Below are 15815 nucleotides of genomic sequence, written 5' to 3' on the forward strand. Positions count from 1 at the left end.
GAGGGAAACGCGCATCATGGTGCTGCCCTCTCTTAGGACTTCGGGGCGGAGTTACGTAGCACACGAACAAGGGGCCACGTAAAATAACGCGACATCGGCTGAAGGTGCCCAGAAAACCTTGAGCAGCTGCAGCGAAAAGTCGATCCCATACTCAGTCCTCCCGTTTTGGCTTCATTCTTACTCTCGCGATGCCAACCCAAGCCACCGACATGGAGCTCACGTTGGAAGTAAGTCCATATTTCGCTCATAGATGATTTTAATTCTGATTCAGATTCACTACTTACCTTACTGACTTGTGATATGATTTTAAGAGGTTTCCTGCTCTCCATACAGTGTTAACTCATCGCTATTTAAGTATGGATTCCGTTTACTATTTGGCAGTGAATCCGTCAGTTCCTCTGCTAAACAAGAAAGCATTTCGTTTTATCAACTCCTCTTCTGTAACTGACTGTCTTCAGCCTTTCTCTCATCGCCACATCCCTTGCTATCTCCTGCCGCTATTTTCACGCTAACTGCTCTTTTGATCTTCCTGTATGTCTCTCCTCCTCGCTGCACCTCTCCTCCTCTCTCTCCTCGCTGCACAAGACTTTATAATTGTTGTCACCGTTATTTCATTAACCTCCCTTTTTCTAATAAGCTCTGGAACTCAATGCCTGCTGCTGTTTTCCCCTTCCTATAACTTCAATTCTTTCAAGAGGGAGGTCTCAAGACACTCCTCCAACTTCCGATAATATTTGATAATATTCTTGACCTTTTTTTCTTGTTCTTTAGAGACCGGTACCTCAGTAGCGCTTTTTTTTTTCTATAAATTTAGTTGCCCTTGGCTACATCAAAGAAATAGTACTTTACTTGTACTTGGCTCCACACCAATTGCTTCACTCACTTTAATACAAGTCCACCTCTTTAGTTATGCGCACTGAGCGTCGCATTCCACTATGGCCCCTTAATGTCTCTCCCAGAGTATAGTACATTCTGTCTATACTTCATTGCATTAATCATTTAGGGGTCAGCAGTACTGCTCAAGTTCTAGTCCTCTCATTAAGACAGGCAGAGAGAGAGAGAGAGAGAGAGAGAGAGAGAGAGAGAGAGAGAGAGAGAGAGAGAGAGGGGAGGGGGGGTAAAATGGTGTAATAGTGAAGATCAGCGAAGTTTCCAAATTTCGTGATATTGTCTCCTTAATCATTCTTTCCAAATTAACTTGTTTACTACAATGGTGTCCTTTACCACTGCCGGGCACCGCCACCCCCCCTGACAGTGGTAAAGGACACCATTGAGGATGGGGGGAGGGACTGGTGGCTTGCGTCACCCTCGCCGCGGCACCCTTGGTTACATGAGGCTGGCCGGTCCTCGGGGGTCTTCAGTCCTTGAGGTCAACGAGTTGGCCGCCGAGGAACTTCTGGCAGTGCCGGTTACACAACAACCTGCGAGGGAGACTCGTGTAAACAAAGCCCAGACCTGACCCTCGTACCCGCTCCCTCCCTCCATTGCCTTGCATACCTTCCCTTCCACACACCTTTATTGCCATTCCTCCCGCCCTTCCAGCACCGCCACCACCACTCCCCTCCCTCCATTCCTCACTTGGACTTCAGTTCGCTTTTTCTTCTTTTGGTGCCTGTTGGTGTTTGTTTATTGTTGTGTTTTATTTGATATCGTAAGCTTTTAGATTTAAAATCCATCCTTTTTTATGTGATTTCTGACATTTTTAATCTTTCCAAGGGTAGATTTTTCATTTTCATTTTTATTTGCCATAAGTAAAACGTCCGATCTTTCCCTTTCTCTCACTCCAAACGTGTATTTTCTTCTTGGAGTCTAACTTCTCGAGCATTATGCATTTCAACCTCCCTCTCGCATTCTCCTCACCTCCAACACCTCCGTCACTGTCCACCACGGCGCAAGAGCTCCACCTTCCCTAAGGCTGCTCCTGCCCTCCCTCTCCATGCCATCTCGCACCTTCACTTCATCTTCGTCCTTGTCATTATGCAACTCCCAGACAATTCCTCGTCGCTGTCTGTTTAGCTTAGGCCGTATCCACAGAGCCAGACTTCCCGGTTCGTTGATTTTACCATTTATCTCAAGGTTATTTTCTTCTTCGTCTTCGTCTTTCTTCTTCTTTTATTTTTGATATTATTATTATTATTATTATTATTATTATTATTATTATTATTATTATTATTATTACTATTATTATTATTATTATTATTATTATTATTATTATTATTATTATTATTATTATTATTATTATCATTATCATTATTATTGTTATCATCAGCATTTTCTTCTACTTCTTCTTTTTCTCCTTTTTCTTCTTCTTCTTCTCCTTCTTCTCCTTCCCCTTCTTTTTCTTCTTCTTCTTCTCCTTCTCCTTCTTCTTCTTCTTCTTCTTCTTCTTCTTCTTCTTCTTCTTCTTCTTCTTCTTCTTCTTCTTCTTCTTCTTCTTCTTCTTCTTCTTCTTCTTCTTCTTCTTCTTCTTCTTCTTCTCCACCTTCTTCTTCTTCCCCACCTTCTTCTTCTTCTGCTTCTTCTTCTTCTTCTGCCTCTTTTTCTGCTTCTCCACCTTCTTCTTCTTCTTCTCCACCTTCTTCTTCTGCTTCTTCTTGTTTGCCTTCTTTTTCGTCTTCTTCTTCTTCTTCTTCTGCTTCTCCACCTTCTTCTTCTTCTCCACCTTCTTCTTCTGTTTCTTCTTCTTTTTCGCCTTCTTCTTCTTCTTCTTCTTCTTCTTCTTCTTCTTCTTCTTCTTCTTCTTCTTCTTCTTCTTCTTCTTCTTCTTCTTCCTCTTCTTCTTCTTCTTCTTCTTCTTCTTCTTCTTCTTTCTCTTCCTCTTCCTCTTCTTCCTCTTCTTCTTCTTCTCCTCATCCTTGCTGGTTGCAGATATGATCTTGTAGTCATTTATCAACATCATTGGTAGTCTCTCTCTCTCTCTCTCTCTCTCTCTCTCTCTCTCTCTCTCTCTCTCTCTCTCTCTCTCTCTCTCTCTCTCTCTCTCTCTCTCTCTTTCTCTCTTCTTAATTAATTAGCCACCTAACAAGGCTTTCAGTTGGAGTGTGATAGCATTCCATTAAATGACTCCCTGGATTTGTTACTCTGCCATCCAGAATTAAAGTCAGAACCATTTAGTGCACTCGTAAAGGTACCTGCTGGGCGAGTCACTCATCCCTCCTTCCCATATCGCAATTTATCGTAAAGTTCTCAATGTTCTTTTGCTTTTCCGTTGCGGTAAAAGGAAACATACAAAAGTCGTATATAAGAAAATAGGACAAGCTGCAAGAAGACATCAGGCCTACGTGTTGCCGGCAGTCCATGCATGAACGAAACACACCTACCTGTTTCCACCTATCAAACCCATCCACAAATTTGTCAAATCTTCTTTTAAAAGCTCCCTATTGGCTCAGCACTAACAACCTGTAAGAGAGAGAGAGAGAGAGAGAGAGAGAGAGAGAGAGAGAGAGAGAGAGAGAGGTGGGGGGATATACATATGTAATCTAGGTACATAATATACTCTAGAGCGAATTAATTTATATATAGTATAATGTGTACGAGGCAATTTTCCATAATGTTCGCAGTCTCCTTTTGCATTTTCGTCACGGTAAAAAGGAAGCACAGGAAAGTCGCATAAATTTAACCCCTGCAGCACTTCAAACAGAATGTATTATGTTTACTGTGTAATTATGAAATATGCGTTTTCTTTCTTCTCTGAGATGTACGTTTTTTTTTTTTTCTTATCTGTCGCGGGTGCAGCTAAGGAGGGAATGTGGAGAGCAGGAATACAAAATGCTATAGATGCTAATGTCGTCCCAAATAAGCCTTTGTCGTGCCCCAGGGGAGAGAGAGAGAGAGAGAGAGAGAGAGAGAGAGAGAGAGAGAGAGAGAGAGAGAGAGAGAGAGAGAGAGAGTGGGGCATCCTTAAGCAGCCCTACACCCCACTCATTTATCACAGCCCAGGAACACTCCATCACTGCCAGAAAACACCTAAAGATCAACGCAGGTCCTGTTTCGTAGGCTGGAAACCTTGAATCCTTGCCGAGAGTGAAGACATCATAGGGACATTTAAATATTTAGATTCATGTCGTTTCATAGCAGTTCGCATCTTGTCTTTCCTCATCATTTATACATATCTGCTCTGGCTGCTGAGATACACCGAGGTAATGATGTAGATGTGTAGGTGACTCAGGTGGCGATGTGATGTGACGTAGTAATCTCGACTCAAGCCGGATAATTTGTGGACTTGCTGAAATGCAGAGAGCACCCGGTGTGCGGCCCTCTGAGAAGTCGTGGCGAGAGCAGACAGTCTGACGAATGGGACACAAACAGAGAGGCATACAAGCAGTTGAACAGGCAGACAAGTAGGTAGAAAGGTGGGAGTGATAGATAGGCAGGAAGAGAGACCAGCAGAATGGTAGACAGGCAAAGGGAAAAGAAAAATAGTAAAGAAAGGCAGGCGGAAGGACAGACACACAGACAGCCAGAAAGGAAAAGTAAACAGGCAAGCAGGAAGACAGAAAAGCAGAATTTTAAACAGACACAGATGAGAACAGAGAGAAGCAGACAGGAAAATAGATGAAAGCAGGCGGGAGAACAGGCATACAAGCAGCTAGAAAAGGTAAGAAAAACAGGGAAGCTAGAAAAAGAGAAAAACGGAATTACATACAGACGCAAATGAGAGCAAAGAAAAACAAGAAAGCAGACAAAGGGAGGATAACAAGAAAGTACGTTGGCAGGGAAGCAGAGGACTTAACACACAGAACCTGTCATCGGTAGTTGATCGTTACCAGCGGCTGGATCAGAATGGAAATGGTGCGGCTGTATAAGTAGTGACCACGCGAGGCCATTAGTCTTAACGCTGGACAAAATAACACTTACTGCCTCTCGTAAACAGAATTGGATAAGTAGGGCGCCTAATTGCCCGGCCTTGCTATTTATGCGCTATACGTGATGAGCTGCCACTAGAGAAAAAAGGAAAAAAGAAAAAGAAAAAAGAATGAATAATAGAATAGTTAAGTTTGTGATGTGTTGGTCTATTCTTTGCTTTCTTTGTTACGTCATGATGTTTGTCGGCTGTGAAATATAGGTCATAATTGTGTAGGGTGACTAAATACTCGTACATTTTTTTTCAGGCTTTTGTCCACACAGTTCATGTTTATTTCTTTTTTTTTTTTTTGTTCTTTTCTTCTCCTTCTTCTTCTTCTTCTTCTTCTTCTTCTTCTTCTTCTTCTTCTTCTTCTTCTTCTTCTCCTTCCTCTTCTTCTTCTTTTCTTCCTCTTTTCTTCCTCTTCTTTTTCTTTTTCTTGGTAATCTATATTGTCAAATTTTCTCATTTTATTTTGCAAAAAGAAAATGTATATAAAGGTAAATAAATATTGCGACATATATTTTTTACTGCTATTATTATTGTTTTGAAGGCCGCTGTGTGTGTGTGTGTGTGTGTGTGTGTGTGTGTGTGTGTGTGTGTGCGAGACAGACAGAGGCACTAATTTGATGAATAGTACGCAACCCTCACGCCGCGACACACAACAGTTAGGTCAGCCTTGTCCTCCACTGCGCCTCGCCACTTGACCACCAGGGGGCCTTCCATTCCCTTCACTCTCCCTCTTCCTTCTAGTCTACATGATCGTTACCCAGTCCCTCCAACTCGGCTCCCTTTCTTCCTTCCCTCCTTCCTTCCTCTTTCCCATCTCTCCAGCAACCCTTTTTTTCTACCTCTTTCACTCCCTCCTTCTCCTCCTCCTTCCCTCCTTCCTTCCTCTTTCCCATCTCTCCACCAACCTTTCTTTCTACCTCTTTCACTCCCTCCTCCTCCTCCTGCTCCTCCTCCTCTTTCCTCCTCCTCCTCCTCCTCCTCCTCCTCCTCCTCCTCCTCCTCCTCCTTTTACTGCGCTTCACCCCCTCCCCCCTACGGACCCTTACTGCGCAGTGAACTGCGCAGTAAGAAAACAAGGAATAAAAAGAGAGGATTCCGTCCTACTTCAATCTACAATGTCAGAGAAAATTAGATTATTAGGATCTACGTTATTTTTAATTTACGCGTAGCCTTAGTTTGAAGTATTTAGAGCATAACAAGTGGTGCCGTTCTCTTTAGTGGGAGGAACAAATGTGTATGCGTGTCGCGGAAAGGAAAGCAAACTGTAGGAAGGCAAACTTGTTCAGCCGAGAGTCTTTACCACCGAGACGACTGGTTTTTATTTCATCAATTATTTCTTATTTTAATTCATTTTATCTTATTTATCTTGTTTATCTATTATTATTATCGTAATTTATTTATTTATTTATTGTTTTTTTAAACGTCTGAGGCTGAGTGTGTAAATAAGATGAACCTCAAACTGCACAGTCTGGTGACTGCGGACTTGGGTACAGACTATATGAAGCCTTGTACTACAGTACGTAGAACCCCGATGCTCCAAATTACCAAGAGTACACGTTGCCTGTAGCTTTCATCCAAAGAAACGGAGGACAGCTTTGTAGTAAAGCGCCACCTGGGGTATGGTCTCATGTTCACTGTCAGTTGTGTCCAATGGTGCGATCCTGGTTGGGGTAAAATAATGTAAGTTGCGTGTCACCGTCATCACTCGGCGCCGCGGTGCTTCCCTCCACCAGCCGGCAGGACTGGAGGCTGTTTAGTAACCACTGCAATAACGTGTGAGTCTAAAATTTACTGCTACTTTGTAAATAAATCGTCCTCACCTGACAACCCCTAAAAACAAATTACCAGCATTAATTAATCAACTGCCGGTGCCAGCAGCATACAAATCTGTTTCAAGTATGCACACAGAGAACAAATTTTTGCTCGTGGCTGCTTTATTCCTTTCATTGTCTCCCATAGACGTTGATTTTGCTCTTATTTGTTTACATTTTTCTCATACTGTTGCGAACTTTGCTGTGAACGTGTATGCCCAGTTTTTTTCCTCTCTACCTCCAGCAGGGAAGGGAATTCATATTGATGGCGTGTCAGACACTGATAGGATGGGGGTGGTAGAGCATGGAGGGGCGGGCTTGATGGCGCATCAAGGCCGAGACAGTTTGTACTTCCAGGGGTGGTGCCCTCTGCCTCTTCCTCTCACCCTCGCACTGCTCGGTTGGAGGCGGCTGAGGTCGGATCTCCCTTTCTTGGCTACTGCTTCTCCATCACCATTGCTGCGTACCGCGGTCACTTTGCCTGACATAGTTTGGTTCTATAGTAGCACACTTGACAGCAAACATGAACGGAGCAACAGAACGCTGCGCACACACCGGTGACATGAACTCTAAAGTCCACCACGAAAAGGTAGGTTCGCGACTCTTCAAGGGTTCCTCAAACACATGTCCACTAATAATGGGATAGCCTTTGTGGCTGTTGAAGGTAAATGTTAAGGCATGTAAGGTAACACGCGATTGAGGTTCAGTCACCACAATGCAGTATAATTTTGTAACATTGTCATGTAAGGTGTGCAAGAACAGAAGGCGTAAAAATTTGTTAATTTTGTGTTATGTCATCATGTTGCTGGCGGGCAGCATGTAATTCATCTAACCCGACAAGAGGCTGCTGCGCCAGTCAGCGGCCGAGGCTCGGGGCGCTGTCCAGTAGGTCTGCGTGATTCCTGTGTGCCTTCTCTTATTTGATTTCTCTCAGTAATAATAACGACTTTCAAGCAAGTGCCACATATATATATGTATGTATGTATGTATGCATGCATGTGTGTGTGTGTGTATGGTATTCACCCACGGTCGTCTGCTGGTCACCGAACCAGCCGTTTCCCTACGGAAAGAGCTCAGAATTCATAAAGACTGATTTGAACATGACTGAGACCACGCAGACGCCACACACCGGGAGAGCGAGGTCATAATCCCTTGGCTTACACCCTGATTTGCTACTTGTGAACAGATGAAGGCTCGCCCATCTGCCTCGCCGCGCCCGAACTCTTTCGGGTCTTCTGGTTGTGAACCGAGCGGTTTGTGTGTGTGTGTGTGTGTGTGTGTGTGTGTGTGTGAAGCGCAGGTGGTGATACGCCTGGTGTTTCCAGGCACGGAGGGCACCCTCGCTGACCGTCATGGCTCAAAATAGCCTCACAGGCCATCTGGTGGCTCCAGGGGAGTGTTCCAAGGGAGGCTTCATACTTTTTGATGCTCTTTAGCTTTTCTCTCAAAGCTTTTAATTTTCTAGGCTTCAAACATACTAAAGACGCCAAGATCACAGTGATGGTGACTGAACAAATACCGGATGTGCCTGGGGTGCGCGTGTTGAGGCATCTCTCTCCGAATTTTCACAAAGGAAAGGTTTAGAGATAACAGTTCATTCGTCTTTCCTGGTTTCAACTAATTCTAACAAAAGATAAATCGGTTCTCCCTACAAGTGCGCACCAGTCCCAGCATTCCGCCACGCGCCACCTTGCCGGCCCTCAGCCGCGCCCCGGGGAGTTTGGAAATTTACATACTTGAAGCTCTCTGCAACTCCCAGTAAGAGTTGATGAGCTGAGGGGGTTTGAGGGGGTAAGCTTTGGGGCGAGTATGCTGCGTGATCAAATAATAGTTATCCTTTTTTTTTTTTTTCGTGTAAAAAGAGGCACTGATCAAGGAAAAAAAAAACATTGAATGCCAGTCCATAAAGCGAGGTCAAAAAGAATAATGGAAATACAAAGTTGTCACCCTTCTTAAAATTTGTGTAATTGCAGAAAAGGGGAATAAATTTGTTATATTGGCAGTCATATATGTGTCGGCTTAGGAACATTCTCTTATCCCTGCTGCTGATCCCTGGGCTGCTGCTTCACCTCGCCTGATTCATGATGGCTGTCCAAGGGAATCAGGTATTGTTTTGTTTATGGGAATACTCGCACTTTGCTGCAAGCTGAGAGTGACATCAGGGCGTTAGAACAATAATTAAGAGTTGTATACGAGACCTAAATGTATTGATTTTCTTTTTTATTCGCGGGCTGGCTTTGTTTTACACACACACACACACACACACACACACACACACACACACACACACACACACACACACACACACACGATAAGCTAGACCATGAAATTTCTTTGTTTGAACAGTAAGTTAAATCTCACTTCCCCCACCCTGGCCCCTCGCTAGGCAACACAGCCGCAAGTCCATCCAGTGCCTTGAAAACCGGTTAACCAGGACGCCTAATTAATGGCCTCGCGTAGCTACCTGTGTACCCTGGAGCTCCACCTTCCCGGCGCCGTGTTTTCCGACCAGTCATCTCGATCCTTATCTCCACCTCTCATGAATGTGGTGGAATTCCATGTTTAGTATCTTTGGTATTTTTGTATTTTGCGTCTGAATTACGAACTTAAATGATAAGCAACATCCACTACAGTCAGAAAGTATTGCATCAGCAGTGACTTGCCAGGAATTGTGCAGGAGACAGTAGTGAGTCATTGCGTGACAGCGAGCGAATGATGAACGTACATACGAGGCGGTGACCGAGACTCGCACCAAGTCCCTCCCATGCACATCATACTTGACTACCTTATGCCATTCGGCCAGCTCATAAAATCACTTCTATGGTACCCATTCACTCTAGTTTATACCAAAGCCAGATGACGAGCGTCATATTAACACACGCCTCGCAGAGATCAGAGAGCATTTCGGTAGACTACAACTGCCATCAGTTCATGCAGCAAAACTAGATCATCGATGCTTGATGCAAGGAATATATATATATATATATATATATATATATATATATATATATATATATATATATATATATATATATATATATATATATATATATATATATATATAGTTTCTTCACACCGGCGTGATGGAGAGCCATGTGAGTGGCTGAGAGTGTTCGAGACTACGAGTAAGTATTGGTGATGGGTTATGGCACAATGCAAGTGTAAGTGTAGTGGTTGTGAAAGAGTGAAGGAAGTGGTGATGCTCATGGTGGTATAGCTGAAAGTTAGTAATGCTTGCGGGAACAGTAAGGGAGCCTAAGGGTGGCAACAGTGGCGCTGCGGGGACGAAGGGAGCAGCTGCACCACCGGTAAAGAAAGCAGTGAAGACATCTCGTGTTGGCCGAGAAGCAAAAAAATTCTCAACCACACGCTCCACCCACAATACTCCACCCAGCCTGTCGCTGCTATATGTAGTACGAGAATATATATATATATATATATATATATATATATATATATATATATATATATATATATATATATATATATATATATATATATATATATATATATATATATATATATATATATTTATTTATTTATTTATTTATTTATTTATTTATTTATCTATTTATTTATATATAACTACAGCAGCCAATGGAATAACCACTTTGGAGTGTAGAGGCAGGCCACCGCCGCTCCCTCGCCGCCAGGGGCTGATCAGTAAAATCTGTGAGGTCGGTGGGCGTAGCGCGCCTTAGGCGAGAGTCCATCTAGGAAAATTTTTTTTCTTCCGGGTGCTGACATGCCATTAACCAAGTGCTTTGCTGGTTGACCAACGCCAAAGAAATTATGGACTCATATTGTAGGAAGCGTGATAGGAATAGGAAGACTATACAGCCAAAATTGAGAGTGCCTGGTTTAGTGAAACTACATCAGCTGGATTTTCAAGGTCGGTGAAGTGAGAGTCTGGGTCGAGGCTTCCGTGCGGCGGCCTGATAGGAGTGTCTGGACGCTCGGCCCTCCGCGCCATGACACCCGTCTCGCCCCTTAACACTAACACTGTCAAACTGTTTTGAAGGGCATGACAAGATGAAGATATACTTTATCAAACTCTGACATAAAAGTGTACGAATTTCACCACATCAGGCTGTGAAAAAAAAAAAAAAAAAAACGGAATTTGCATGAACGCAGAAAACAGCTGCCGATGGAGGCATTAACTCTGAAATTCCATTATATATATATATATATATATATATATATATATATATATATATATATATATATATATATATATATATATATATATATATATATATATATATATATATATATATATATATATATATATATATATATATATATAACCTGAAGGGTAATATTAACTACTTTCACCATATATATTTTGTCTTTCTTTTCTGTAGTGGAGAAGGGCCTATGTCATTGCTAGATGCGAGGAAAACGAAATGATATTTCTCCAAATACACTCAGTAACGCTTCGTGTTATTACCGGCAAGAGCATCCATAGTAAACACTTCTTGGAGCACGGTGACGGCATGTTCTTTTATCCCCATCACCATGCCAGCAGAAGGAAAGAAATGTAGGAATGTACTGAACCCAACACCAGTCTTGGGACAAGACATCTGCATATGTATTTTGACTTAGGACCGGTTGGTGGGTGGATGACGCAATACATTCGCGGTATTGACGAACGATCATTGGTTACGTCAAGGGCGGCTTGATTCTGAGGAAATCGCGCGCATGAGCTTGCAGTTCGTTATTTTCACAACTTGAACTTCGCTCTTTTTTCATTAAACTCATTCACGGAGGTAGAAAAACTTGCTCCTCTCTAACCATGCCAATTATTCTTTTGTTTATGCCCTGTCATCTAATTACTGAGTGGCACTGAGAGGGGACTGGCGTAACACGACTTCCTGTAATGGTGTTATGAGGCAAGGAAGGTAAGGAAGGTCGTGTGTGGCTCCTATAAAAGTGGGTCGGCCTGTCTCAGCAGTCAGTCTTACACACGTGGCATACGTGGCTTGAAGGAGAGCTAACGCGTTCACCTGTATTTTTTGTGTTGATATCGTGACAGGTGAGTTATTGGAGTACAAAGGTGCGTAAGGTTAAATTTTTATCACGGAGCAGTGTTGCTTTGGTTCTCTGTTTTTCCATTATCGAATTAAGTCAAGCTGTCGGGGTGTATCTCATTTCGTATGCAATTCATTTAAGATAGTCATTAGAAATCAAATTTATTATCTACCCTTGGCTGCGATGCTATAAGACTACTGAAGTCATTAGAAATCAAATTTATTATATACCCTTGGCTACGATGCTATAAGACTACTGACCATATCCTGAAACGGTTCTGTGCCGCACCCTGACTACTTTCAAAAGGCAACAATTGAAGTTAGGCAGGCTTTTAAAGGTGTTAGTACGGTTATATTGACAGATTAACAATTTTTTTACATTAACAACCGGTGAAACACTGAAGAAATATGGTAATCATCTCTGTGGCCTTTAAAAATAGTCGTGGTGAGAGAGCAAAGCGTTTCAGAATATGGGCCTACAACCTGTAACTCCTGCCCACCGTGTTGCATTTCTCTTCATGACTAAGTGCCAAGTGTTTCTCCCCTTGGCAGCTTCCGACACTGATGGAAGGCGGGCAGTACATCCTGGAGGGAGAGGAAGATGCCAACAGTACGACCCTCCTTTTTTCCATGTCTGAGGAGGTCGGGGCACTCGCTAACGCCCTGAAGTCTTTCCAGGTTCGTCTCTCCAACGTTTGTTTGTTCATTTATTTATTTGTTTATTTTTTATTTGTGTATTATATTTGTTTATTTTGTTATTTTTTATAATTATTTATATTTTATGTTCTTTGGATTCTTGTAGCTGCGTGCATTTAAAGAGGCAGGGAATTTCATGAGGACTTTTCACTTTTTTTCTTTTTTTTTTTCTAATTTATATATAACGATGTTTTAAAAAGACATGTTTGGAGGTTTTGGAATTGAATAGAGAGATAGATAGATAGATAGAGAGAGAGAGAGAGAGAGAGAGAGAGAGAGAGAGAGAGAGAGAGAGAGAGAGAGAGAGAGAGAGAGAGAGAGAGTATTTACATTAGCTTCTCTCCAGTCGCACAACGTGAACCTGAGGCACATCGAGTCGCGTCCGTCGAGGCGGGAGGCCAAGTATGAATTCATGGTGGAGTGTGACCACAGCACCGGGGACCTCAACTCCGCCATTGAGGTGCTCAAAAAGAACACCTCCTACCTCCAGGTCATCTCCAGGAACCACGAGAACAAAGGTACAGGAATCGTAGGAGAAAATCGTACATTTAAATGATATTGAGGTTTCTAATTTTTGCGGGTGGAGGTCAAGAGAGGGGCACGGGTGACATGAGGCGAGTTTATTCACGACTTGTTTCGCTTTTGGCTTCTTCAAGGGAATGGTGTCTCTTTCTTGATCTCCACATGTAACTTATCTGAGTGTCTCATCGTTCCTGTTTTTTTTTTTTTTTTTTTTTGACTGCACTAAAAAATAGATTTCATGTATTATAATTTGGTTATTCTCCTTTTTTCTCTGCCTCTCTGCCTCCTCCTCCTCCTCCTCCTCCTCCTCCTCCTCCTCCTCCTCCTCCTCCTCCTGCAGATTCCGTTCCATGGTTCCCCAGGAAAATGGCCGACCTAGATCGCTTTGCTAACCAGATCCTGTCCTATGGCTCTGAGCTGGATGCTGACCACCCTGGCTTCACCGACCCCGTGTACCGCGCCCGCAGGAAGTACTTCGCTGACATCGCCTACAACTACAAGCAGTGAGTGGCTCTTCCTTTACCTTGAGAATGAAAGCACGTAAAAAATTTGTTTAAAAAGAAACATTCAATTACATAATTTTCTATTATATCACTATTATTATTTGAATATGATTTGATTCTTGCATTACTACTAGGCACTACTACGACCAATAAAATTACTACAATACTATTTACTACTACTGCTACTACTAATACTAATACTACTACTACTACTGCTTCTACCACTAAAACTACTACATTGCTATCTACTTCTACCACTAATACTACTACTACCACTACTACTACTACCACTACTACTACTACTACTACTACTACTACTACTACTACTACTACTACTACTATAATAATATCTACTACTACTACTACTACTAAAACTACTACTACTAGAACTACTACAATACTATCAACTACTACCACTAAAACTACTACAATACTACCTACTACTACTACTACTACTACAATAACACCACCATCATCACCACTACCACCACCACCATCACCACCATCACACCACGTTCCTCTTCCTCCCCCCAGTAACGAGAAGATCCCAAGAGTGGAGTACTCGGAGGAGGAGATCCAGACTTGGGGCACCGTGTTCCGCAACCTTACGCAGCTGTACAAGACCCACGCCTGCAAGGAGCACATCAACGTGTTTCCGCTGCTCATCGAGAACTGTGGCTACCGGGAGGACAACATTCCCCAGCTGCAGGATGTGTCTGATTTCCTGAGGGGTACGGTGATGCGGCGACGTTGTGTGTGTGTGTGTGTGTGTGTGTGTGTGTGTGTGTGTGTGTGTGTGTATATATATATATATATATATATATATATATATATATATATATATATATATATATATATATATATATATATATATATATATATATATATATATATATATATATATATATATATATATATATATATATATATATATATATATATATATATATATATATATATATATATATATATATATATATATATATATATATATATATATATATATATATATATATATATATATATATATATATATATATATATATATATATATATATATATATATATATATATATATATATATATATATATATATATATATATATATATATATATATATATATATATATATTCACTGTACAGTCTGCTGCTGGTCTCTCCCGAGACAGCCGGCCGTGCCCCTTTGGAAAGAGCTCAGAGCTCATACTGATCACTCGCACACAACACACCGGGACAACGAGGTCATCACTCCTCGACTCACATCCCGTACCTACTCACTGCTAGGTGAACAGGGGCTTCACGTGAAAGGAGACACACCTAAATAATCTCCGTCCACCCAGAGGATCGAACCCTAGCCCCTCGGTTGTGAACCGTGTGTGTGTGTGTGTGTGTGTGTGTGTGTGTGTGTGTGTGTTTTCTTTACCTTTTTTTTTCATTATATGTTTGGTTCGTCTCTCTCTCTCTCTCTCTCTCTCTCTCTCTCTCTCTCTCTCTCTCTCTCTCTCTCTCTCTCTCTCTCTCTCTCTCTCTCTTGCATAGCATTACATTATACTTCAATTACCTGATTAGTCTAGAATAGCATATTTCGATCTCTTTCCTCTTTTTTTCCCCCGCAGCAGTTTACAATGAGCAGAGGAAGTATTGAATGCTAGAATGAAAGACAATGTTATCATCGTTCTATCAGTCATTTTAGTTTTTTTTTTTTTTCATCTGGTGTTAGTGGTAATGGAAGTAGCAATACTTTTTTCTTCTTTTTGTCGTAACGTAGCAGACCACTAAGCATTCCACTCCTGTTCAGTGTATCATAGCTTTGCACATCCCCTGACAGACTGCACAGGATTCACACTGCGACCTGTTGCCGGCCTGCTCTCCTCCCGTGACTTCCTGGCTGGTCTGGCGTTCCGGGTCTTCCACTCGACGCAGTACATCCGCCACAGCAGCAAGCCTCTGTACACCCCCGAGCCCGACATCTGCCACGAGCTGCTGGGCCACGCGCCGCTCTTCGCCGACCCCGCCTTCGCTCAGTTTTCGCAAGAGATCGGCTTGGCTTCCCTCGGCGCCCCTGACGAGTTCATTGAAAAGCTGGCCACGGTGAGTGAGAGTTTGCGTGTCTCGGAATGAAGTGGGCTGTCTCTCTCTCTCTCTCTCTCTCTCTCTCTCTCTCTCTCTCTCTCTCTCTCTCTCTCTCTCTCTCTCTCTCTCTCTCTCTCTCTCTCTCTCTCTCTCTTAAAGTAAAACTGTACTTGTTATCTACAGTTTGACAGTCGCCATATTTTGCCGTATAACAGAGGAAAAATAGTTTAATTACTCATGCATATCACGTTAAGCTTTTCTTGAAATAATGAGCACTGTGTGGGTGGAAATGGCAAGCATGGTTATAAATGCAAGCAAAATGTCA

General features: G+C 42.3%; 1 protein-coding gene across 3 annotated transcripts in view; it reads left to right on the plus strand.

The window, feature by feature from the left end:
• Positions 1 to 15815, plus strand: part of LOC135101363 (protein henna-like) — a 17312-nt gene continuing 1497 nt past the window's right edge. The window contains exons 1-6 of one of the 3 annotated variants that reach the window (XM_064005242.1): positions 1 to 227; positions 12249 to 12374; positions 12739 to 12910; positions 13255 to 13417; positions 13952 to 14148; positions 15246 to 15508. In XM_064005242.1, the coding sequence (XP_063861312.1) occupies positions 189 to 227; positions 12249 to 12374; positions 12739 to 12910; positions 13255 to 13417; positions 13952 to 14148; positions 15246 to 15508 (960 nt within the window). In that variant the 5' untranslated portion in view covers positions 1 to 188. Of the gene's footprint in view, positions 228 to 7050; positions 7256 to 11677; positions 11702 to 12248; positions 12375 to 12738; positions 12911 to 13254; positions 13418 to 13951; positions 14149 to 15245; positions 15509 to 15815 lie in introns of those variants that run through there. The other 2 variants (XM_064005241.1, XM_064005243.1) reach the window with 2 other exon arrangements.

Source organism: Scylla paramamosain, chromosome 6 (genome assembly GCF_035594125.1).
Source record: "Scylla paramamosain isolate STU-SP2022 chromosome 6, ASM3559412v1, whole genome shotgun sequence".
NCBI classification, from domain to species: domain Eukaryota; kingdom Metazoa; phylum Arthropoda; class Malacostraca; order Decapoda; family Portunidae; genus Scylla; species Scylla paramamosain.